This window comes from Prionailurus bengalensis, chromosome B2 (genome assembly GCF_016509475.1).
Source record: "Prionailurus bengalensis isolate Pbe53 chromosome B2, Fcat_Pben_1.1_paternal_pri, whole genome shotgun sequence".
Taxonomy (NCBI): Eukaryota; Metazoa; Chordata; class Mammalia; order Carnivora; family Felidae; genus Prionailurus; species Prionailurus bengalensis.
In genome coordinates this window covers 89,297,267-89,324,146 of record NC_057349.1, presented here as the reverse complement: position 1 = coordinate 89,324,146, position 26,880 = coordinate 89,297,267, and the positions used below count along the sequence as shown (strand labels likewise).

Sequence of the window (26,880 nt, the reverse complement as noted above, 5' to 3'; positions counted from 1 at the left end):
GTTGGGCAGTTTCATGTCTTCACATGGGCGGTCTCCCTTGCCTTGCTTAATTCCACAGGTGTGTAAGTTTTATTTCTACTTGGATACTTTCTTGATGTTCTCAACCTCTTCCAGCCCCATGGGGCTGCCTACATTGTATGTTGCTCTTCTTTCCTGTTTCATTTTGTAATGACTTCCATCATGGAGTACCATATTGTACTTGTCTGGCCTCTTTCTGTGCCTCCCACCCCCCTACCCCAACTTTCCCCAAACCTTGCCTGAGAACATTATTTATTATTTTGAAGGAATTGACTGACTGGCTTCCCTCTAACCCTCATACCTAACAGAAGGTCTGGAAAATAGTAGGCACTCAGTAACTGTGTGCTGAATGAATACTAACTTCCAAAAGGAATTTGAGGCAATCCACATGTAAGGGAGGGGAATATAACATATGGAACCATAATACAAAACTTTCAGAAACTGAGTGAAAAAATCATGTACTTGGAATGAGTGTATTCCTGGAATCAGGCACAGTTTAAGTTTTTTTGGCCACTAAGGTAAGAAGGGAAACTTGAGGGGTACCTGGGTGGCTCAGTTGGTTAAGCTTCTGACTCTTGGTCTTGGCTCAGGTTATGATCTCACAGTTTGTGAGTTCACAGCGCTGACAGTGTAGACCCTGCTTGGGATTCTTTCTGTCTCCTTCTCTCTCTTCCTCTCCCCTGCTCTCTTTCTCTCCAAATAAATAAGATCTGAGATCCAGAGTCACATGCTCTATGGACTGAACCAGTCAGGTGGCCCTTATAGACAGTGTTTTGTTTTGTTTTTTAATTTTTTTTTAATGTTTACGTATTTTGGGGAGACAGAGAGACAGAGTGGGGGAGGGGCAGAGAGAGAAGGAAACACAGAATCGAAGCAGGCTCCAGTCTCCGAGCTGTCAGCACAGAGCCCGACATGGGACTTGAACCCACAAAGCGTGGGATCATGACCTGGGCCGAAGTTGGATGCTCAACCGACTGAGCCACCCAGGCACCCCTAGATAGTGTTTTTGAATGTAAACATTTATAAAAGTTTTCCTTAGCGAAAGCTCTAGGTCTAGCATTGAATTTCTGGAGACCTACTTTAATGTAGTTCCTATATATTTTTTTCTGATATAAGTTATTATAGACTTGGAGGTTAGAGAGCCTAAAGGTTTTTATAACTTACCCTATAGCCATAGCACAGGCACCTCATAGACCCACCGTTTAATATAAGATAGTTTTGGGGGCAGAAGTTGAGGGAGTTTTAGCTAGCCCTGAGTCAGCTCTTTTATATTTAATTCTTTTGGTGACTACCAGAGGTAGAGCTCTTCCATGTTACTGGTTTAAGACAGTTCTCCTTGCATTAGAAACCAGGTGGCCCAGGCTTTGATGTTCTCTCATGAGAACTTAAGGTCCTGACTCATTGTGTTACCTGGTTAGAAGGCCATCTTGCCTCCATGGAACAGTGAGCTGTAGCTGTCTAGGACAGGGCCAAATAGTTCTTCATGAACTATTAGCTCAAGCACCTATACAAGCCTTTGGTTGTGCCCCGGAGTTCTAGATCCAAGAGTTCTATGCCATCACGTATGGGAGGGATAACTTTGGTCTAAAAGATTTGATATGTTTACTGAGTACCTACTAGGTGTGAGGCATGGGGCTGGGTACTGGGGGTACCGTGTTAGCACTCAAGTAGTGCTCATCATCTAGTGTGATTTCTTTCTTCATTGATTTCACAATCTAGACAGAGTCACAAGGAACCATTCTGATGAGACTGTCAGAGCATCTGGGTACCAAATAAACCCCAAGTAGTTCAGTTCAGTAACCTGTTAGATGAGGGTGGTTTAGTATAGTCTGTTTAAACATTGAGGTTTTCTGCCAAATGTTATAATGTTGTAAGATTTAGTCTAGTTGATACAATTTTCCTCCTTGATCCATTAGTACTGAACAAGGTCAGGTGGTTTTGATTTTTTTTAATTAGGAAATTTTCCAGACACAGAAAAGTAGAATAGCAGTCCAATGAATAGCTTTATAATCACCATCTTGATTTAATGATTGTTAACATTTTGCTATATTTGTTTTCACTATTTGTGTGTGTGTGTGTGTGTGTGTGTGTGTGTGTGCTAGTATTTTAGAGTAAACTACAGATATCATGACATTAAACTTCCAAATGCTTTTGAATGTAGCCCTGATAGATTCCTCCTGTAGTAGGCAGCCTCCAAGATGGCCCCCAGTGATTCCTGCCTCCTGGTGTTCATCCTTTTGTATAATCCCCTCCCCTTGAGTGTAAGCTAGATTTATTGATTTGGTTCCAACAAATAGAATATGGCAGAAGCAATGGGATATCCTTTCCAAGGTGAGGTTATAAAAAGACTGTGGCTTCCATTTTGGGCATCTCCTCTCTCTTGCTCTTGCTGTCACTTGCTTGCTTTGACGGAAGCCAGCACTGTTGTGAGCTGCTCTATGGAGACGTCCATGTGGCAGGGAATGCATATCTCTGGCCAAGAGCCAGCAAGTACCCGAGGCCTGTGAATGAGTTTGGAAACAGCCTCCCTGAGTCAAGTCTTGAGTTAACTGCAACCCTGGCCAACTTCATTATAGCCTGTGAGAAACCCTGAGCCTGAGGCACCCAGCTAAGGCTGCCTGGATTCTGGACCCGCAGAAACTGTGAGGCAATAAATGTTTGTTGTTTTAAGCTGCTGAGTTTTGGGTGCTTTGTTATTCGGCAATAAGAAATACACCTACATGGCTCCTGTCCTGTTAATCCCGGCAGGAGACTTAGTGACTGCTGAGTTGTGAAGAGTGATGCCAGGCTGTCAGCAGACCGAAGAGTGCTTATCCTGCTGTGGTGGGTGGCAGGCATCAGATCTCATTTGCCTCAAGTTTTTCAGTAAAAGGTTTTACATCTTTCAGAAGTAGAATCTTATCTTCTCGTCTCTCAAGATACTATTATGATTACCCATTCTGATTCTTAAAGGGTTATTTTTGTCTTGGCTCTGAAGAAATCTGTATCTTTTCCAAAGCAATAGAGCTTGGCACGTGGGAGGTTTCTGTCTCAGGATTCAGCGATCTTGGAGAAAGCAGTCTGCACTGGGGAGAGAGTAATGTGGCGTGTTTTAAACCGTGTAATGGTCAGGATACATGGACAAAAGCATTCAGTACAGGAGTAATAAGGTTTCCTATAAAGTAGGATAAGAATTCTGTCCTGCACTTAAGAAGAAGCTTCACACAGAACTCTGACGTGATATTTAGCATGGTCATGGGCATAGCATTTAAGAACATATAGGATTTCCATGTTTAAAGATAAAATCGATAGCTTTGATTTTACCCTAAGGGACCTGTGCCCATTGAGTGAATCTGAGTAAGATCCATCACTCTGGGCAGGCCCTAAACAGTTCTGGTGGTGAAAGATCTTTACCAGTTTTTGGTGCTTGCTTCAATGTTCGAAAGTGGTTGAGGATCCTGGGTTCTGACTAAGGTGAAACCTGAGATCTATAAAATGAATAAAAGTCCTTGAGGGCTGTGGAGACTGCTTGCATGGCCTTGATGGCCAAACACAAAACCTCCCATGGGAATCCACTACTAGTCAGTCTTCTTAGAAGGGTAAGTTCCTTATAAAAGGATTTGAACTTAAATTCAGTGTGACATTGAGTTCTGTCTGATGTGTTGTTTCACTAACCAAACCAGAATGTGGGGGCTACCAGATAGTCCTTATTGAATACAGAGATGGAACAGCAGGTTCCTTTGCCCGAATACAGGGCAGCCGAGACAGAAATGAAATTAAGGGGAAAGCCTCTCCTGGGATGTAGTTTGAGTTGAGTGATATGTATTCTTTACCCTCAGAAGGTGTACTTGGTGGGGGAGCCTGGGTGTCTCAGTTGGTTAAGCGTCTCACGCTTGGTTTTAGCTCGGGTCATGATCTTACGGTTTATGAGTTCAAGTCCTGCATTGGGCTCTGTGGTGACAGTGCAGAACCTGCTTGGGATTCTCTCTCCATCTTTCTCTGCCCCTTCTCTGATTGTGCTCTCGCTCTCTTTTTCTCTCAAAATAAATAAACAAACTTAAAAAAGAAAAAAAAAGGTGGTGTACTTGGGATGGTGAGGTGAGATTGGGGAGACCCATGTGATTTTTAAACCCTTCAGATTTCAGTCCAATGTGTAGTCAGACTCAGAAGCAACAGTATTGTAGCAACTTTAAGAAGAGAGATGAATAGGGGTACGTGGGTGGCTTAGTTGGTTGAGTATCCAACTTTTGATTTCAGCTGAGGTCATAATCCCAGGGTCGTGGGATCGAGCCCCACCTTGGGCTCTGTGCTGAGCATGGAGCCTGCTTAGCATTCTCTCTCTCTCTCTCTCTCTCCCTCTCCCTCCCTCCCTCCCTCTGCCTGTCTCTCCCTCTCGCTCTCTGTCTCCCCATCTCTAAAATTAAAAAAAAAAAGAAGAAGAAGAGAGATGAATAAGGCCAATCATCAGTGAGTCAGTAACATTATGTCATCATTTGAGAGGTTAGTTGTAGTTCTTTGTGATTTCCAGGAGCTACTGTTTAATGATATTAAATTATAATAATACGTGAGTCTTAGCAGGCATTTGCCTCATTCTGAGGAGTACTTTCCTAATCTAGATTTCCCATGTGTGAAGTTTTTCCACTTGGTGCAAATCCTTTCTCCAAGTTTTCTAAAGTTACAGTTGTATGCCCATGGAGGCTTTGGGTGTGTGACGTTCATAAGGTCGGACACATTATGAACACATTATGAGGACACATTATGAGGACTGAAGTATAGAAGAACAAATGCAACTCGTTCCTTATAGTGGGGATGGTATATACTTCCTGGTCTCATCCATAGAGAATCTGAAGAGCCGGGAGGGACATCATCAAAGAGGCGATGGGGAGGGAGAGGCGAGATGATTGGTTTTGGTCAGTGGGGACTCGGTCAAGACAGTTCATACAAGCTGAGAAAAATTCTTTTTGGGTGTTCTTTCAGAGAATCTTACAGAAAATTGCAGGGCTAGCTAGTTGCTTTCTAGAATTAAATCTGAGGAGGCGTTAAATTTAGGTGCTTCCTCTGGTGTTCTCCTTGATTAATAACTTCACATATAAGATAGCAACTCCTTTCTCCTCCGCAATGGAAAGAATCACATACACAGCAGTTTTAGAGCATGCTGGGAATATGGACAAGAGCTCTTTAAAGGAAGTAGCCCGACAAAGAGGGTCTGGTCAGGAGTGTAAGAGAGAACAGAAAGTAGATTTTATTTTTCCTTGTAGCTTTGCTCTGTTGGCGATTCATATGCGGAAAAAGAGCTTAATGTGTCTTCTGGAAAGTTGGCTGGCAAGATTCTGTGACATGTGCTATCTTTGGGGAAAGTATTCAGTAATTTTTATTTCTCAATTTTCCTCAAATTCCTAATTAAAGGTGAGAGAAGGACAATAGAGATGTTGGTGGTGTCCACATTGACTTCACTGGAATTATCTGCTTATAAGTCATATCAGTGCTCAAGTAGAAGGAAATTCACAATTTCTCTTTATTTCTTAGACTAACAGAAAAATGCATGCTTGAAATTTTTTTGACTTTCTCTCTTGAACTTATATTTTCTAGCAAAGCCCTTTCTCTCTCTCTTTTTAACTTTTTTAATGTTTATTTTTAAGAGAGAGAAAGACAGAGTGCAAGCAGGGGAGGGGCAGAGAGAGAGGGAGAGACAGTATCTGAAACAGGCTCCAGGCTCTGAGCTGTCAGCACAGAGCCTGACACGGGGCTCGAACTCGGGAATGGCAAGACCATGACCTGAGTCGAAGTCAGACGCTTAACTGACTGAGCCCCGCAGGTGCCCCGCAGAGCTCTTTGTCTTAAGCTAAATGGCAGAAGCAGAGTTGGTCATGACCAGTGGAAAACGGGAGCAAAATTAGTAAGGGAGGGAACAGGCATGAGTCAGAGGTTCATTTCTGTAGCTGTTTCCAATGCCCTGAAGTAAACTTACTACCCACTATTCCATACTGATACATGTGCAGGTGGTCAGCTTTTACTTGGAAATATGTTAGTGGAGATTTATTTTCCTAGGAATGGGTAGAGTAAATATGGCCATAATTTCTGTTGTGATTCCAAAGGAAAGAGCTGGGATGAATGATGGAAGTTCTAAGGAGTCATATTTTTGTCCAGTGTTTGGAACTAACCATAGAATAGTCTGTCCTGCCCGAGAAGTGATGGAGAAGTCCCCAGCAGGATTGGGTTGGGAAATAGGTGGTGGGAAAGTGGGAGAAGGGATTTCTACACTGGGATAGATGTTGGACTGGTTCTGTCCACAGGCAGGACTTGTTGTGACTACTGGGGTTAAAATAGCAGTTCTAGGGGTGCCTGGGTGCCTCAGTCAGTTAAGTGTCTGGCTTCACCTCCGGTCATGATCTTGCGGTCTGTGAGTTCAAGCCCTGTGTCGGTCTCTGTGCTGACAGCTCAGAGCCTGGAGCCTGCTTCTCCATCTCTCTCTGCCCCTCCTCCCACTCATGCTCTGTTTCCCTCTGTCTCTCAAAAATGAATAAACATTGGGGCGCCTGGGTGGCGCAGTCGGTTAAGCGTCCGACTTCAGCCAGGTCACGATCTCGCGGTCCGTGAGTTCGAGCCCCGCGTCAGGCTCTGGGCTGATGGCTCGGAGCCTGGAGCCTGTTTCCGATTCTGTGTCTCCCTCTCTTTCTGCCCCTCCCCCGTTCATGCTCTGTCTCTCTCTGTCCCAAAAATAAATAAAAACGTTGAGAAAAAAAAAAATTTATAAAAAAAAAATGAATAAACATTAACAAAAATTTAAATAAAAAAATAGCACTTCTAGGGGCGCTTGGGTGGCTCAGTCAGTTGGGTGTCCAACTCCGGCTCAGGTCATGATCTCACGGTTTGTGAGTTCGAGCCCCGCGTTGGGCCCTGTGCTGACAGCTCAGAGCCTGGAGCCTACTTTGGATTCTATGTCCCCCTCTCTCTTTGCCCCTTCCCCACTCACACTCTGTCTCTCAAAAATGAATAAACATTAAAAAAAAATAGCACTTCTAGTTTGCAAAGTACTTTCACATTATTTTATCTTTTAATCCTTACAATAGCTCTCCATTCTAAGAAAGGGCAGAGATCAAACATAATTACAGCTATTATCATCTAATTGACAGTTTCTATTGTGATAGGTACCTGGTGGACAGAAAAGTAAACCAGAGGGTTATATGTCCTCAAACAGCTTAACAACTACGTGAGGAGACAGGACATGCACGTAAATAAGACTATGAGATGGCATGTATGAATTACCTGATGAGAGAGCTAGATCAGTGGTTCTCGAAGTGTGGTCCCTGGACCAGCAACATCAGCATTACCTGAGATCTGTTAGAAATGCGGATTCTTGAGTCCCAGTCCATACCTACTGAATCAGAAACTCCTGGTGTGGGGGTAAGGGCATCAATGAGTGTTTTTTAAAAGGCCTCCAGGTGATTATGATGTGTACTTGAGTTGAAGATCACTGATCTCGTCCAGACCAATACTTCTCAAACTCTAGCACGATAAGAATCACCTAGAACAGTGTCATTCAAAGTGTGGCCCAAGCTCTGCAGGCCCTCCAGGTGATTTTGGCTGACCTGAAAGCTTATTGAAGCACAGATTTTTCTAGTCTCACTCCCAGACATTCTAATTCAGTAGATGGGATGTGAGAATTTGTGATGCTCATGGTCTCAGATTATTCTTTGTGTAGCTTTGCTCTAAGCCGTTATACCTCTGGGATTTAGCAGAAGAGTGGGAAATGAGAGGTACTCTGTGGGACCACAACAGTGAGGGTGGTCTTCACCGAGTAGAAGAGGGAGGACCTGATCTGAGTCTGATGGGAAGACTTAGGTCAGATAAGAAGTTGTTTGAGGCTGGGGGAATAGGATGAACACTCAGCATGTTTGACTGAAGTAGAGCATGCATACTAGCTAGACCTTGGTGTGCCCAGCTGGGGACTCAGGAAAGTTAGCAGCTGTCAGCTCTCACCCGTTCTCCCCAAGGTGGAGGCTGAGAGCCAGGCAGCAGGCAAACAGCCTAGGACCCGGAGTTGTTTCTTAGTTGCGCCATTATGTGGTCCTACCTCTAAGTGAGACTTTTAAGACCCACTTAGAAAAGTTCTCTGCTTTTCTCCTCTTCCCTTGATTCCCCTGCTCACCAAACCTAGCTTGCTTCAGCTCTACAGCTTGTTCTCTCAGTTTGGTCTGAATCTTCAGGCTTGGATTCTGACCATTCTTCTCAGACTCCATGTTGGTTTAGTTCTCCCTGGACAACTCTGTGGCTTTTTTCTCCATATTCACCCTTCCCCCTCATTTCTACCCATCATCTCAGTCCGTCCTAATGGGGGTGCGGGACCTGGCCAACATGCTCAGTCTTCTTCCATATATTCTCATCTTTGTTGTGTTCTGGTGTCTCCTGGTCAGCCCTGTGTTGCTGTCTATGACAGGAGAAGTGGAAGATACTGTGGAAAGAGCCAGAGGTCAGGCTTAGACGTCAGGATAAGCAGCCTTATATTAATGGGATCGCAAGATTTTGACCAGTGATCTTGATAAAGTCCAATCACAGCTCAAGTCTGAGGTACAAAGAGCAAATATCCTCTAGGGTCCCAGAATATTTTTGTTATTCTTAACTTAGCACCCCCACTCAATTTCTGGTCATCCTTGGGTGCCCCAATGGTTACTGCATCTGCATCATGGTGTTTGTCATGGGGAGGAGCTGCCCAAACCACTCAAGAAAGGTAAGATCAGATTCTAGAAACACCCAGGACCAGCTAGCATTCCCTAGCCCTCAGTGGAGCCAATTCCTTTTGCCCCTGCTGTGGGCTTTTCTTCTCCATGGCTCCTCCCCTCTGGCTGTTTGGTCCCTGTACTTGTATTTCTTCACTGGTCTCTCAAGAAGACCACTGGAAGATCAGGGCATGGAGTTCTGTGAAATCACCCTGAGCACCTGAAGTCACCCTGCTGTCATTTGCTGGATATACTCCACACTCTTTTGTGACGGGGGCTCACCCTTATAGTCAGGAGCGCTCTGCAAGGGAGAGGTGTTCCAGGTGCTTGGAGACTGGCCTCTGGTAGAGTATCCCTCAGGGAGTCTGATACCCCTCACCTCCCAGGGTTTCTGATATGTTCAGCCTTCATTTGCCCTCACCAGTGGTTCTGGTCCACGCTCCCAGCCTGGAGGCTGGCAGGGAGTTGTGGGTGCTCAGATATCTCTTAGCTGCTTCTGTCCCTCCCTACAGAAGCTGGTGGGGGTAGTTTACCTACTGAAGATAAAGCTCGAGTTGCCTCATCCCCCAAGCCTGTTCCTTTAGTACCCTTCAAAACTGCCCTTAGTGTTTTGTTTTTGCAGTGTCTGGCTGCAAGATCTGGAACTGCTTGGTGAAAGCTGGTAGTGCTGAAGTCTTGAGACCTTAGCTCGGCCTCTTTGTCTCTAAGCAGAGTCAAATCTAAATTCAATTTCCCTCTTAAAATTACTTCCTGCCAACGTCCAAAAGGCCACAACTAGAGCAATTTGAGCAATAAAATATATAATGAAAGTACTGGATTATAAGCCATAGAATAAGATAAGTATTGATGAATACATACTTACATAAATAAATAATTGAATACATTAGTAGATGGGGGATGTAGGGAATAGTAAAATACTAATCAATACAGGTAGAAGGAGTGAGAGAAACAGAAAATCCTGATGAGGCAAACGTCATAGTAGTAATGCTGAAATCAGTGGGCCAAAGTTTGCAGAGAAACATGCTATTTATATAGTTTCAAAATAGCTCTCCCAAGATTCTTAATTGCAAAAGGAAAAATAGTACCACTACAGTGAAGAAATCTCACAGGTGCCATCTTTGCCACATAGTCAAGGTTAACCTTACCAATGATAAGACACACAGACATTATGGACCCTCTATTATGATGCCCTGAGAAGGCATATTAGTCGGGGGTTCTTCAGAGAAACAGACCAATAAGCTGTATGTAAATAAATAAATATATTTGGTATATGTGTATTTAGTGTAAAGTTTTAGTATAAGGCATTGGCTCATGCAGTTATAGAGGCTGATGTCACAAGATAAGCTGGGTGAGTCGGCATTGCTGTTGGATCCCGGAGACCCGGGATTGCTGTTGGAGTGGTTCCAATCCAAACGTCAGCAGTCTCAAGACCCAGGATAAGCCAATGTTTCAATTTGAGTCCAAAGTCAGGAAAAAAGCCCACATCCCCATTTGAAGGCAGTCAGGCAGAAGGAATTCTCTCTTACTCTGGGGAGAGTCAGAACTTTTGTTTATTCTTCAACTGATTGGATGAGGCCCACCCATATTTGAGAAGGTAATTTGCTATACTCAGTCTCCACTTAAATATTAACCTCATCCAAAACACCCCCACAAAAATGTCCAAAGTAATGTTTGACCAAATAATTTAGCACTCCGTGGCCTAGTCACGTTGACACATAAAATTACCTATCACAGAAGGGTACATTATTACTTCCATGGAATTCTCGCCAAAAATGTATGACCTAACCTGCTTTTTAAAATTTGTTTATTTATTTTTAAGAGAGATGGTGAGAGAGAGAGAAAGAAAGGAAGAAAGAGAGGTAGAGAGAGAATCCTAAGCAGTCTCTGTGCTGACATGGGGCTTGCAGCCATCAACTGTGAGATCATGACCCGAACGGAAACTAAGTCAGATGCTTAACTGACTGAGTCACCCAGGCATCCCTGCATGACCCAGTCTAATCATAAAAAACCTTAGACAAACTCAAATTGATGAACATGGTGCAAAATAACTGACGAGTATTCTTTAAAAATGTTGAGGTTACGAAAGACAAGGAGAGTGAGGAAGTTTCAGTTTGGAGGAGTTAAGGATACAGGACACCTAAATGTAGTGTGGGATCCTAGACTGGCTCCTGGAACACAAGGGGACGTTAGTTGGAAAACTAATAAAATTTGAATGGAGTCTATAGTGCAGTTAATCGTTCTGTATTCGTGTTAATTTCTTAGTTTTTTTTTTTTAATTTTTTTTTTCAACGTTTTTTATTTATTTTTGGGACAGAGAGAGACAGAGCATGAACAGGGGAGGGGCAGAGAGAGAGGGAGACACAGAATCGGAAACAGGCTCCAGGCTCCGAGCCATCAGCCCAGAGCCCGACCCGGGGCTCGAACTCACGGACCGCGAGATCGTGACCTGGCTGAAGTCGGATGCTTAACCGACTGCGCCACCCAGGCGCCCCAATTTCTTAGTTTTGATAAATGTGCTGTGGTTATATAAGATGTTGATATAAGCAGAAGCTGATTAAGAGGTAAACAGGAACTCTGTTTTTGTAACTTTTCCGTAAGTCTAAAATCATTTCAAAATAAAAACGTGTTTAAGTATTTTTTAAAAAAGTTTATTTATTTATTTTTAGAGAAAGAGCAAGTGGGCGAGGGGCATAGAGAAGGAGAGAGAGAATCCCAGGCAGGCTTCGTACTGTGAGTACAGAGCCCGACATGGGGCTTGAACTCACAAACCACGAGATCATGACCTGAGCCAAGGTTGGATGCTTAACCGATTGAGCCACCCAGGTGCCCCTCAAAATAAAAAGGTTTTAAAAAGCTTCCTGCCATTTGGTACTTGAGGACTTTTTAATAGCAGAGTATATTTTAATATTCTCTAAATTTATAACGTGTGTGTGTGTGCATATACTTGTAATGTTGTATCTGTCAGTCAGCATTTTCCACAAATGCTAAACTCCATCCATTTTTTTTGGAGGCACCTTTAAAAATCCTAGACTTCTTTTCTTTCCTTTTTTGTTTTTTCTATATTCTGTATTCCTAACTAAAGCCTTTTTTTTTTTTTGTAAATGATCACAGCTCAACCCTCCTTCTGTTCCAGAAGGAACATCCCTGAGACTATGATCTGTGTATATGAGGCATGTTGCAGGGAGCAAAGAGTATGAGGCCAGAGATCAGAAGATCTGAATGTCAGGGGCACCTGGGTGGCTCAGTCGGTTGGATGTCTGACTTCAGCTCAGGTCATGATCTCGCCGTCAGTGAGTTTGGGCCCCGCGTTGGGCTCTGTGCTGACAGCTTAGAGCCTGGAGCCTGCTTCGGATTCTGTGTCTCCCTCTCTCTCTGCTCCTCCCTCACTCATGCTCTGTCTCTCAAAAGTGAATAAATGTTAAAAAAAAAAAAAAAAGATCTGATGCCAGCCTTATTAGTCTGGTTCTATTACTAACTCTGTGAACTTTTAGTTTTAATGCTCTGACACTAAATGGGAAATTTGGGCTGAATACTATATGTACAACTTGATGTACGGATTCAAATGATTTTATATGTATATATACTCTTTTAATTTTTAATGTTTATTTTTGAGAGAGAGAAACAGAGAACAAACAGGAGAGGGGCAGAGAGAGACAGAGACACAGAATCAGAAGCAGGCTCCAGGCTCTGAGCTGTCAGCACAGAGCCTGACACAGGGTTTGAACACACAAACCATGAGATCATGACCTGAGCTGAAGTCAGATGCTTAACTGAGCCACCCAGGCGCCCTCAAATGATTATATTTTTTTTATTAATTTTTTGTTTTTATCAAGGTCCCATGTGCTCTGTTTTTAGGTTTCCCAAGGTTTTTTTTTTTTTTTTTAAGTTTATTTATCTATTTTGAGAGAGAGAGAGAGCACAAACAGGTGAGGGGTGGAGAGAAGGACAGAGACAATTCCAACCAGGCTCCAGGCTCCACACTGTCACCACAGAGCCTGATGAGGGGCTTGAACTCACGAACCATGAGATCATGACGAGCTGAGATCAAGACTTGGATGCCTAACTGACTGAGCCACCCAGGTGCCCCCCCAGTTTTTTTTGTTTATCTATATGCATTTTTGCCTCTTGCCCCCAGAGTGTTTGGATTTTACAACAGCCATCACAATTTACTGACTTCATTCTGGCATTTCCCTTAGACTCTCTCTCTCTCTCTTTTTTAATCAAACTGAGGGGATCCACAGTTTCTTTTCTTTCTTTTGATCAGGAAGCTACTGTAGTTGTCCTCTATCTTGTTTTTCTTCTTTCTGGAGGGAAGAAAAGTTTTCTTATGTTAGGGCCTTGAATGGGCTGAGCCCTGGCACAATCCTGGAGGGACCATTGGCTGGCACACCTCTCTTGCCCCTGCACAGTGGCATGAGAACTCTGGGGCAGGGTGCTTTGGCCAACCTGCGTCTCTCATGCCAGCACTAATGCCAAGGCATGGAGCCAGCAGGGAGCGCCATTTAAGAAATAACTGACACTCTTGAGAACAAATGATTTACCCAGGTTTGCTTTGTTATTTTTGCCCAGACAATATTTTTTCCGTGTGTTCCCAGCATACAGGTAGTGGGCTTTTAGATCCCAGGGTAAGACCCAAATAAGGGAGACGTTGGTTGGCAATGGAAACCCCTGAGGGCTCTGGCCTGAACAGCTTGCTCGTTGTCACCAGAAAAGACAATTTGGGCATGTTCAGCAAATTGTAGGGCTTTCCTTGGTCCTTGTGTTGTTGTTTTTAACTTCCTTTTATTTAAAAATTTTTTTTTTCAACGTTTATTCATTTTTGGGACAGAGAGAGACAGAGCATGAACGGGGGAGGGGCAGAGAGAGAGGGAGACACAGAATCGGAAACAGGCTCCAGGCTCTGAGCCATCAGTCCAGAGCCTGACGCGGGGCTCGAACTCACGGACCGCGAGATCGTGACCTGGCTGAAGTCGGACGCTTAACTGACTGCGCCACCCAGGCGCCCCTTAACTTCCTTTTAAAATTGAGATGTAATTGACATGAAACATTGTGTCAGGTGTACAAAGTGTTGGATTGGATACATTTACATATCACGGTAGCTCAGTAGCATTAGCCTCCAGCTTTACTTATGCCATGTTGGCCTGTTAAGTCACATTCGCACCTCCAGCCATTTCTCTTCCCAATTTGTTTACTGTCATTGGATACTTAGTGTTGTCAGCTTGCTGCTCAAGAACAGTGAAGTGGGTGGATATTTTTAGAGTACAGCATCTAGAACCATGCTGGCATGTAGTAAACATTGTATTTGAGTTTGTTTCATAAAAATAAGAAGTTTTTCCTACTTTCAAAGAACTTACCATATAGTTGGAAAGATAAAAACCCACCAGCACAGAGCACAGTATGGAAAAAAAAAATGCTACTCAAGAGGCAGGGCGAGAAGAGGCAAGACCCTATCTTCTTTTTTTAATTTTTTTTATTTTTTTATTTTAGAGAGCAAGCATGTGAGTGGGGGAGAGGGGCAGAAGGAGAGAGAGCGAATCTTAAAAAAAATTTTTTTTACATTTATTTATTTTTGAGAGACAGAGCACTAGTGGGGAAGGGGCAGAGAGAGAGAGAGAGAGAGAGAGAGAGAGAGAGAGAGAAACCAGAGCAGGCTCCAGGCTCTGAGTTGTCAGCACAGAGCCTGACATGGGGTTCGAACTCACAAACCATGGGATTGTGACCTGAGCTGAAGTCGGACGCTCAACCGACTGAGCCACCCAGGCGCCCCAGAAGCAGAATCTTAAGCAGGCTGCACACTCAGCACAGAACCCAATGTGGGGCTCCATCTCACGACTTCGGATCATGACTTGAACCAAAATCAAGAGTAGGATGCTAGGGGTGCCTGGGTGTCTCAGTTGGTTAAACATCCAACTTGATTTGGCTCAGGTCATGATCTCACGGTTCATGAAATGGAGCCCTGCTTCAGGCTCTGCGCTGACAGCACAAGCCAGCTTGGGACTCTCTCTCTCCCTCTCTGTCTGCCCCTCTCCTGCTGGCACATGTGTGCTCTCTCTCAAAATAAACATTCAAGAAAAAAAAAAGAAAAAAAAGAGAGACACTTAACTGACTGAGCCACCCAAGCGCCCGAAGAACTGTCTTCTGTGTGCTCTCCTCAGGTCACCTCATTTATTCGTCTAAACAACCAGCAATTCCTCCCATTTTGTGGTTCATAAATTGAAGTCAATAGGCGCAAAAGGCCTTAAAGTCCTATAAGGTCATGTGTGTAATAGCGAGATTTGAACACAGAGCTGTGTGAACTGAAAGCTCCCATTACCACCAGAAAGAATAGAGAAAGCTTTGAAAGGAGGCTGGTGCTGGACCTTGAAGGATGGATAGAATTTACCAAATGGAGAGAAGTGGGGGGCACAGACAGGTTGTAGGGGGCAGGGAAAGGGGTGGGCACAGCATGGGCAAAAGTGTAGCCTTGGGAAGCACGAAGCGTGCTTGGGAATGGCAGGTGTTCCCCAGGTGTGCTAGAATAAGGGAGGAGTGACAGACAAAGCTGGAACATGGGTTGGAGGCAGAGCATCCTGAGCCTGGAATTCTGAGTTCGGGCTTTATTTCATAACCCATTTTACAGCCTATTGAAGGTATTTGTGAAAGGGAGTGACATGGTGAAAAGTCTTGTCATGGTGACTTAAGTTCAGGTGGGATATGGAATGGGCTGGAGAAACAGAGGGGCTGCTGTCGTGGAAGCTAATGTGTGAGGTACATAGATACGGTGCATGATGCCATTCAGCCTCACAATACCCCTAAGGGATGGGCACTGGTAATATCCCCATTTTCCAGGTGGGCAAACCGAGGCATTGAGAGGTTAAGTACTGACCAGCCTACCACAGTGAATAATGATGTTGCCAGGATATAAACCACCTGTGCTGCCTCTGTATGCCACAGCACCTGAGGAGACGTCCGGGGGCCATTTTAACAGGTCATGTGTGATAGTCCATGTGGCGAGGACTGAACTAGTTCAGTAGTGATGGAAAAGGAGAGATGGGAGCAGCAGTGCGAAACACCATCGTATGTGAGCCTGATCCCAGGGCTGGACCTGTAACTTCATGGCTTCTGTTTATGTAGCGTTTCCCCGCGGAGGCTGGTGCTCAGTGGCGAGAGCGTTGCTGAGACCGTGGGGCAGCATGGACAACCTCGCCTCCAAACTTCCTAAGTAACTTATTTTAGGCTTCTTGTTTTTCCTGAGGAAATGTATTAATCTAAAAAAGCAAGTGCTGAGGTTGGTGTTCTTGGTTTGAGTTACTTTTGAGACCATGTAAGCAAACTTCCAGGTGTTCTCAAGCATCTCAGGCTTTCAGTTCTAGCGTTTGAGACAAGAAGGTGGCTCCAGAGGGCTGGGGGTGATCAGATCTCCCTTTTGCCCATGAACCTCCTCCCTCATCTGCTTCTCTTGATATGTTCCCAGTTACTTCCCTGTTTTGCTATTGTATGGGTTGACATATAAAATTATTCAATTTGTTTTACTTTTGTTTCTAATTTTTTTAAGAGAAAGGGGGTGCATGCATTTTGACTCTGCAAAGCTTTTGACACGCAGTTAAATGAACCTATAATTCATATGTGCTGAATGCCATGGTGACTGTGTAGGGCAGTGTGGGCCAGCCCAGTGACCTCTGTGCTCTGTCTGTTGCAGGTGATAAGAAGTACATCATGGGGCCCAAGCTTTCTACTCTCGATGCCACTGTCTTTGGACACTTGGCACAGGCAATGTGGACCTTACCTGGGACAAGACCTGAGCGGCTGATCAAAGGCAAGCCCTACAAACCTCTTCAGGTCTTGGGAGTCGCTATGGGGTGAAGGCAGGGGTAACACAACAGAGAATTCTAGGCCATTGCCTGTGAACTTGACTGTGCTTGATGGAGACATCAGGCTGTCGTGTCCAGGGCCAGGGTCAGTTTATTGTGCTTAGGATATGTAGGGGTTGAGGAGACGCTGGGCTTCTTACCTGCCATCTTGCGTCAACAAGGTTGATACAAATCGTACCGTGTTTTACACCAGGGCTTTTCTTTCAGCTCCTTACATAGTGGACTTAACACTTGTTGAAACAGGGCTTGCATTCCACCTCATGCACTTGTCTTGTTGGTCTTCCTTAATTTCCTTTGGACAGTGGTGGCTCACCACTTTCTGGTATATCCAGTGCTGCAGTAACCATGGTGGGGTGGGGCTGATGGGGCTCACTGCCCATCTCGAGGCTCCTTTTGAGTCTGAACTGGTCTCACATATTTCACATGTAGGTATAGGAACATATGTTTCTGTGTCATTTGACTTCAAAACATTCTTTTCTCCCCTTCCAGTGGGTGTCTGTAGATGATCCATTGAGAGCAGTAGAGCTAGTAAGTTCAAGCGGTAAAAATGGAGGCAATGTTAACCAATGTTTTGTAAGCTTGGTTCTATGCAAAATATTGTTATTATTATTAGTAGTAGTAGTTAGTAGTAGCCGCAGCCCTAGTAGTAGTACATTTTAGCCAGAGAAACACAGCCTTGTGTCTCTGTTGTGTGATCTTGGCTGTAAGGCCTACCAGAGTTAACTTATAGTTGGCGGGGTGGAAGTGAGGATGAATGGGACCAGCCTAGAGGATGAATATATGTGTGGAGGTGAAGGTAGGGGTGTTAAGCCAGGAGTAAAATTCACTTTAGCAAGGGAGCAGGGAAAGTGAGCTCAACGTGGTTTGATGTCAAGGGACCAGATCTTGATGTGTTTGTGGGGAGGGCGGTGCAGACTGAAGTGGGGGGATGCACATGGCAGCTGGGCCATCTGGGAGAGTCTTCCCCTATGTTGGTAGATGGGAGCTGTTTGGAGTCATCTCCACTTAAGTGCCTCGGGCCCGGGGATGTGGGGATCAAAGTCCGATATTTGGGTTTGGGAAAGGGTGTGACAGAGTTGACCAAGGTATTTATACCCCAACTGAGTAGGTTGGGGGTATAGATGAGATCACCAGTGAATAGTATATAGAATGCTTTTAATGTTGGGTGGATGGATGGTTGGAACCAAGCAAAGCAGAATCATATAAGAAACTAAGGCAGGTAAACACTCATGTGTGGTGGTCATAGGTGAGTGGATAGGAAGGTTGGTGAAGGCTGAAGTTCTGTGTGTGTGTGTGTGTGTGTGTGTGTGTGTGTGTGTGTTTATTCATGTGAGGCCCAGAAGCCCAGACCAGGGCATGGACAGCAGGAGTCATTCTCCAGATCCTCATATTGGTGGTGGTGAGGCTTTAGATACATTACCAAACGTGGTTGAAATGGAGGAAGCATTGACTGAAGGTTTTCCAGAACTTCAGCTGAGTGAGGGTAGGAATAGTATGGACTGATACTTAATTTCCTAAATGATCAACATGGAGATATTCCTCGTCTTGTGATGTGTTGGAACTTACGATACTTATAGTATTTAAATAGTTTCCCTTTATTTTAATCAGATTTTCCAAGGTCACCTAAAATATATTGGTTCCCTTTAGTTAATTTAGAGGTTTGTTTTATATCTACTTTCTGTTCCTATTACTTCCTGCTCCCTCTCTCCATTTCCCTAGCACACCACTCTTACACACCTATGTACACACATCACCACCTCTGCTCACATACTTTTATACACACACATCCCATACACTTGTACACATAGACTTACATTTGTAGCCAAGCGTGCACGCGCGCACACACACACACACACACGCGCGCGCGCACACGACTGAGGTCATCTGGTATTTAGTCAGAGCATTTAGGTATTCACTATCAGTAGAACTCTCAAATTCTATAGAATCCCTTCTTGTAGGAATGAAGCATCTTTATGTTAAATTATTTATGACTTGGCCCTTTTCTCTTTTACTTCCTGGAAGGACTTGAAACATTTAATGTTATTTTTAAAGAAATGGCCAGCCTTTTTGGAGGATTGGAAGATTAGAGGATTGATTTTGAGTCCCACCCAAGACCCACACATTTGGGGGAATCTGACACCATCGTCTGTGAGGGACTTTGGCACACAGTTTCATGTACTTTGATTCTTAAACAAGGTAGCAGCTTCCAATTCTCCCTGGGGACTGGTATAGCATGAGTCATTAAAGTCCACAGAGGGTCTCTAGGGGCACCTGGGAGTCTGGTTAAGCATTCAACTTCAGCTCAGGTCATGATCTCATAGTTTGTGGGTTCGAGCCCTGCATCCGGCTCTGTGCTGACAGCTCAGAGCCTAGAGCCTGCTTCAAATTCTGTGTCTCCCTCTCTCTCTGCCCCTACTCTGCTCATGCTCGGTGTCTGTCTCTCTCAAAAATGAATAAACATTAAAAAAAAGTCCACAGAGGGTCTTTAAATCTCATTTTGGTCATTGATTTCATGCCCTTCTAAATCTTCTGATTGGAGCTGCTAATAGACTAATATTTTGGTCTCAACTTCTTTCTCTGCCTTTGTTCTTTCTGTGGTGGAGACTTTCCCAAGAAGTAACAAGAGGAAGGAGAAGCAGAAACAACTAAGAACCTGTATGATTTAGAACTGGCTCAAATCCAGGAACGTGAATGGCTTAGATCAGGCAGTTTTCTGCCTAGCTTTGGAACAGCCAGGGCACTTTTGGCCTTGCTACATGTGTGAATGTGTGAGTGTATATATGCATAAATATTAGCTTTTGGTCCTAGATATTAATTACAGTAGGGAGCCACAGAGGCTGCTTCTGGAGCCATCTAAAGTAGGGAGAAACTTGCCTTAATTTAGGTGAGTAGGAGGACAGACTTTGAATATTCAACAGTTCTCAAAATATACATAAGTATGTGTTTGCATATATATAGATGTAGATATATGAAATATTATTTCCTTGCTGGAGAGAATCTAGAATAAATAGAAAAGTTAAAAAAAAAAAACTTGTGTCCCTGTCACCCACAGACAACTGTTAATATTGTGGTATGTATCCTCATCTTTCATCAAGTACATGTATGTATGTATTTTTCAAAATCAGGATCACGGTATTGATACAGTTATAAACCTATAAATTTTAATTAGCTGTGTCTTCATTTCTCTTGTCATTCAATGTACCTTAAAACAATATGTTTAGTAGTTGCATAATATCCTGTATCCTATGGCTACACTGTAATTTATGTGATTAATCTTTTTCTGGTCTCATGGGTTATTTCACATACTTGTTTACCAATATTCCAAAGTGACTATTGTATGAATATATATTCTTGCTTATCTCTGGTTATTGTTTTTTATTTTTTATTTTTTTTATTTTTATTTTTTTAATTAAAAAAATTTTTTTTTTCAACGTTTATTTATTTTTGGGACAGAGAGAGACAGAGCATGAACGGGGGAGGGGCAGAGAGAGAGGGAGACACAGAATCGGAAACAGGCTCCAGGCTCTGAGCCATCAGCCCAGAGCCTGACGCGGGGCTCGAACTCACGGACCGCGAGATCGTGACCTGGCTGAAGTCGGACGCTTAACCGACTGCGCCACCCAGGCGCCCCTCTGGTTATTTCTTTAAGCTAAATTTGTAGTTGGGGAACTTCTGTCTCAAAAGGTATAAGCCCTTGGTCTGTATGGCTAAACTGCTTTCTAGAAAGACTGTAGCAGTTTATATTCTTGTGAGTACCGTCTGAAAATACCTCGAATTTTGTTCCCCAATTAAGATTGTGTAGAATTTATTTTGAAATTTTTGCCATTTTTCCAGTAAAGAATCTCAGTTTTACTCTCAGCAAATTCCTCCTGTAGAGTCCCATTTGACATTTTGTTCAGAGTGTCCTTATTAGGGAATTGCACTTGGATCTGGGCACTCTTTGAAACAGACATGGAGCACTACAGAGGCTGGAAAAGTGGACAGAAGTGCCAGAAGGGAAGGAGTTCTGCGACCTGTCTGCCTGCCTTGTAGCATGTAGCAGGCCCACAGCACGATGCTATTTTTCTGGATGTGTGAGAACCACAACCTTCTTGTGCTGAGAAACACTTTATTCATTAGCTCTTTTACCAGCAGTCATTTGTTACTGTTGGGTGACTTTTTGCTTCTTATTTGATTAATTGAAAGATGGAAGAAATGCTGGATATCCTTGAGAAATAGCTGAGTCTATCCCCCCTCCCCCCCCCCCCCCCCCCCCCCCCCCCCCCCCCCACTTACTGTTCTCCGTCTGGAAGTGTTCAGCAAGAGGTCTGGTCTCAGGAAGGGGATGGCTCAGATGACTTTTGTGGGTATTTGTACTTTGAGATCTACGAATTTGTATCCTTTAGCTTCAAGGAGATGAGGGGAAGGTGGTGTCCTCATCACAGCATTCAAGTTTGTTTTGAACTTAAAAAAATTTTTTTTATTAAATATTTTTTTTTAAATTTTTTTTTTCAACGTTTATTTTATTTTTGGGACAGAGAGAGACAGAGCATGAATGGGCGAGGGGCAGAGAGAGAGGGAGACACAGAATCGGAAACAGGCTCCAGGCTCTGAGCCATCAGCCCAGAGCCTGACGCGGGGCTGGAACTCACGGACCGCGAGATCGTGACCTGGCTGAAGTCGGACGCTTAACCGACTGCCCACCCAGGCGCCCCTAAATATTTTTAAATGTTTATCTTTGAGAGAGAGAGACAGAGCATGAACGGGGGAGGGGCAGAGAGAGAGGGAGACACAGAATCGGAAACAGGCTTCAGGCTCTGAGCCATCAGCCCAGAGCCCGACGCGGGGCTGGAACTCACGGACCGCGAGATCGTGACCTGGCTGAAGTCGGACGCTTAACCGACTGCGCCACCCAGGCACCCCAGTACTTTTAAACCAAACAGTAGAATTGCATTATACACATTACTTTGTAACTTGCTTTTTTTTTTTTTTTTTAAAATTGTTTTTTAATGTTTATTTATTTTTGAGAGAGAAAGGGAGAGAGAGAGAGAGAATGCAAGCACGGGAGGGGTAGAGAAAGAGGGACACACAGAATCTGAAGCAGGCTCCAGGCTCTGAGCTGTCAGCATAGAGCCCAATGCAGGGCTCAAACCCGTGAACTGTGAGATCATGACCTGAGCCAAAGTCAGGTGTTTAACCGACTGAGCCACCCAGGTGCGCCCTGCTTTTTTCACTTAATAGAATATCGTGTCTTTTTAACATCTGCAAAATATTATATAGAATTGATACACCATGATTTATTCAATCAGTCCCTATTGATGGACATTCAGGCTGTTTCCATATTTCTTTTCTTTCTTTTTTACTGACATAATGCTGTCGACGTTGGTATACATATATGTTTATAATACTAGTGCTTTTATTTTAGTAGAATAGAGAACTAAAAGTGGAGTTTTGGGCCAACAGGTACATTTAAAATTTCAATAGATGACATCAGATTACTTTCCAAAAAAGGTTATAGCAATCTTATAATTCCACCAGACATGTGCTTACAATGCCTGACCCTCCACATTGGATGTTATCAAATCTTAATTTTTACCAGTTTGGTGGATGAAATTGTTACCTGATTATTGAGTACACTTTTAAAAAGTCAGTTTTTCCATTATTTCACAAAGTTTACATCCTCAGCATAGGCATTTGTGTTGACAAAGGAATATCTCGCACACACACACAAAGCCATTTTCTACTGCCAACTTTTTTCTGTTCTTTTGGCTGGGACATGTTGAGTCCGCTGATGGAGGATCTAGGCACAGAAGGAATTGGCAAAGCCAGACAGAATTGGCAAAGTCAAACATAAAATTTCATTCTTCGTTCTACTCTTTTTTATCAGTGGCAGGAAATGAGGATGGGTATGTGAGCTCCTAGTTTTTGCTTATCAAAGCAAACTCTTTCTGGACTGCATGATAGAATGATCACTTCTTGACAACTCATTATCTTTGAGGGGCAGCACCTATCCCCTCATAATTCTTAGTACCCCAGAGAGAATTTGAGAAAAATAATCTGTGACAGGGAGTGTGCATCTATGAATTCTCAAGTCAGGCTGTGAGATCACCAGTGGGGGTGGGGGGGAGGGGGAGAGAGAGAGAGAGAGAGAGAGGTGGTTGGTGGTGAAGGGCATGGAGTCTGGAGACTGCTGGTATTTAAATCTTGGCTCTGCCACTTTCTTACTGTGTGACCTTAGGCAAGTTAATTAACCTCTCTGTTGCTTCAGTGTTCTCATGACAGATGGGGATCATAATAGTTCCTGCCTCATAGGATTGTTGCGAGGACTAATTCAACAGATGCATAAAAGCACTTCAAACAGTGCCCGGTACACAGTAAGGGCTATTTGTATGTTTGCTATTATTACTTTTTATTATTGCACACTGAAGTGGTTTTAATGTCACATAGTACAAAGGCAGGGCGGCTCTCCTGGAAGAAAAGTGAAGAAACAGGTAGTAGAAAAAACAGCCACAAAAGAAGTGGATAGAATCATATATGGTGTAGATCCTGTGGCTATTGGGAATAGATTCTGACTTTCTAGCTGCTCCCTAAACAGCTCATAGGGAATGGACATGATTGAGGCAAACACGGCTGGCCCCAGACCCTGCTATGAAGTGACCATAATCCATCTCTGATTACCACCTCCCACCAAACCTTGGTGCCGCCTCCACATCTTTATCTGATTCTTGGTTACCAGTGACTGGGAGCCATACCTGCTGAGGTGTTTCATGACTGCTTTCCTGAGGGAGGATCTAAGTGAAGGTTTGGCATGCATCTTTTTAAGGAGCAATCCTGTGGCTCCTTGGCTTCTGGCTCCGGGGCGTGTGTGTAAACTCTTCGAGGAAGGGGCAATCAGAATGGGCGCATATATGGTATGAGTTGAACTGTTATGATCTGAGACAACTGAAAATGGTGACCTGCAACCAGTACTGGCTCGCTGCTTGATAGGATCTGTGAAGTAGGGGGATTTGCTTCGTTATATTTTACAGGAGATGTGCTTATGTAAGCAGAACAGCGATCAAGTTTTGAAAAATTTTCATGGGAAAACGCATATAACAACATCATATGAAGTAACAGGAAACATTAATAATGACAATAAATAGAAAACATACTGAAAGAAATTACATCAAAACGCTACTGTGATTACCTTGGATTGACGAGATTATAGGGGGCTTTTGTTTTCTTCTTTATGGCGTTTCTATATACAGACTTCTAATCTTCCAAAATGAGAATGTATTATCTTCTTTGATAGAAAATAAAATAGAGTAGTTAAAGACTATAGTCAGTAGACCTGTTAATGTAGAAACAACCTAAATGGCCTTGAAGGGGGTGTGGTAAAAACAAAATGAAACTATGGTACATCTGAATAATGAACTGCTGTGCAGTTATCAAGGTGATAGTGTGAAATTGACAGTTTTTCATTATATGTTGTTAAGTGGAAAAAAGTAGCATAAGGGACAATATATAGTAAAATGCTAAATAGCAAATGTAAATATATGTAAATGTATATCCAAGGATATAAACGGAAATGTTAATATGATGAATGTGATTATTGGTAATTCTTTTGTTTTCTGTGTGTTGGTATTTTCTAATATTCTTCAATAAAACCTGGGTTACCTCTATAATAAGTAGATATTTATATAACTTAAAAAAAAAAAAATCCAAGGAATATTCTTAGGGCAATGAAGTCCGGTAAGGGAGTGCCAGATCATGTATTCGTAAGCAATAGTGCCATCTGGTGGATCAAAGGCAAAAACTCACCCTCTTTATTTTTCATTTGGAATTTGGAAATGAAAGTCAGTTCTGTGTCACGTTTCAGACAAATGCTGGGACAATTTTAGCAACTTAACAGAAGTGTTCCTTTGATTCACAGGAAAAAGAAGTAGCCCAGTAACTGAGTTGGGAACCTAATTATAAGTATAGTCGTTCAATTTTATTTAAAAAAAAAATCTGTTTTACTAAATGTGCCTGGGGGGGCACACTCATCCGTAGACAATTCTGAATTATCCATTTTATTTAGGATCATTTAGGGCAAAATTTGCATCTTAACATAACTTTCTTCAACGACGTGGCATAGAACCCAGCCCTTAATAGCACCACCAATATTTGTGGAATGAGGAATTACTTCTGGCTGGCTGACCTCGCTGACAGTTGGTGGATTTACATGGGGCATAACTTAATTTAAATATGAACCAGTGGAAGTTCCAGTTCTCTTGATAAGCAAACACAAAATACTAAAATGCTTAACAACGCCCAATGATGGTAGTTGAGCTGCCATTCTGGATAAATTACCACCGCCACCCCCACCCCCACCATCACCCTACGACTCCCTGCCCACTCACACTTCATTCACCCAGCCCACTCACACTTAACTTTTTCCACTCGCCTTTCTTCTTCTGCGCGTGAAAATCTAAATATCTGATAGTCCGTCTTTGGAAAAACACTGTTAAGGTCTACCCCACCGCGTTCTTCCCAACCCCGCAGAAGGCCAAGCTGCTGGCAGATTGCTGCCTTTGAGAATTAACCCTGGCTTTCCTTACCACCCCGCAGGTGAGCTCATCAACCTTGCCATGTACTGTGAGAGGATAAGGAGGAAATTCTGGCCTGAGTGGCACCATGATGATGACAACACCATCTATGAGTCCGAGGAGAGCAGCGAAGGGAGCAAAACCCACACGCCCCTGCTGGATTTCAGCTTTTACTCAAGGACAGAGACCTTTGAAGATGAGGGAGCAGAGAATAGTTTTTCCAGAACCCCAGACACGGATTTCACCGGACACTCGCTCTTTGATTCTGACGTGGACATGGAGGACTACACAGACCACGAACAGTGCAAGTGACATTCAACCTTGCTGACCCTCTTCTGCCGGAGCGGCCACTCCCTGGGGTTGGTCCTATTTCCCAGGTGGAAATCCATCTGAGCTGGGAGGAGATCTTCGTGCTCGACACAGTTCTCACGAGCTAACTGGACGATAGCAGCCTTATTTCTTTTTGTACAAACGAGACACAGAACCATTCAGATGGCTCCGTTTAAAACAAACAGGCAAAAAGGAAAAAAAAAAAAAGTCAGCATGGTTCCTGAAATCCATTTTTGTTTTCATTAGAAAACTAACACTGTGTGGCAGAGCAGGGGCAAGAGCAGATTGTCTGCGGATTGTGTCTATGTAGATCGTCTTCAACCCGAGGGCTTATTTGTGAGACGGATTCTCGAACGTCCTTTACCCACCGGGGTTCCAAGTAATGAGAGAAATCATCGGGGGAAATGCCCAAGAGACAAATATCCTATGGTGGCTGCTTGTATTTTATGTGTGTATATTGTATGTTGAGATAATTCAAATAAAAATCCATAGATATTCAGTGAACACCTACTATGTGCAAAGCACTGTGCTAGGTGCTAATCAGTATAAGATTTATTCTCAGTCCTGCCAGTCACTAGCTGTGTGATTTCGGGCGAGTCCCTTAATTCTTGTGTGCCTCATTTCCCCCACCTGTAAGGTGGGGATAACGATACTCTCCACCTACCTACCTCACAGGGGTGTTGTGAGGATTCATGTGGTAGCACCTCTTGGAAGAGGTGTGACATAAACACAACATTTTATTCTTTATTGTGCTTCCTGCGTATGAACATTTGAGGGCAGAGGAATTCCATATCCAGCCAACAGCAGCCACAGTCACTCGCCAAAGCCGAGCAGACGAAAACACACGCAAAGGCGCAGTTAGGATTCTGTCACCATTCTTCTTTGTGATCTTGCCTGAATGGAAATCTTTTACTGAAAGACCGTTGAAAATGCTTTCACAGAGCATCGACAGCTACACACAGTCTTCAGTTCTGTGTATTTGCAGACGTCTTTCTTCCGTTGCCTGACCGCACGCTGGAATGTTGTCCTTTGTAGACTCCCGAGTGTTAAGTTGCCTGTGTTTGATTTATTTGAAGGGAATAAAGCTCAGGAATATGATGGGTTTCGTAGAGGTGAAGGGGAAAGGATTTGACTGATGTTTCTAAGCAGATGCTTGCCAACGTGTAATGTCTTTTTGAAAACAAATCTTGCAAGACGTATCGAAAAGATGAAGTCTGAAGAGGATCACGTGACAGGTATCAAAGCACTTTGTGCAGTGTAGACTCTATGCAGTTTTACTAATGCAACTTTTCTGGCGTTCTCAGCCATTGCCCCATGAGAGGAAGGCAATGCTGGGGACAAATCTTAATGTTTCTTAAGGATCTCCCGTAGCTGCCCTGTGCTCCCTCTCTGTCCCTGTAGAGCACATGGACCCTTGGGGTTACTGTATTTACTAAAGCG

General features: G+C 43.6%; 1 protein-coding gene across 1 annotated transcript in view; it reads left to right on the top strand.

Moving 5' to 3' along the window:
• FAXC (failed axon connections homolog, metaxin like GST domain containing) overlaps positions 1-26,538 on the top strand; it is a 73,020-nt gene extending 46,482 nt beyond the window's left edge. The window contains exons 5-6 of the mRNA XM_043591985.1: positions 16,393-16,509; positions 25,133-26,538. Coding sequence (XP_043447920.1) covers positions 16,393-16,509; positions 25,133-25,422 — 407 coding nt within the window. The 3' untranslated portion in view covers positions 25,423-26,538. The remainder of the gene's footprint in view (positions 1-16,392; positions 16,510-25,132) is intronic.
• Positions 26,539-26,880: the final 342 nt, after the last annotated feature.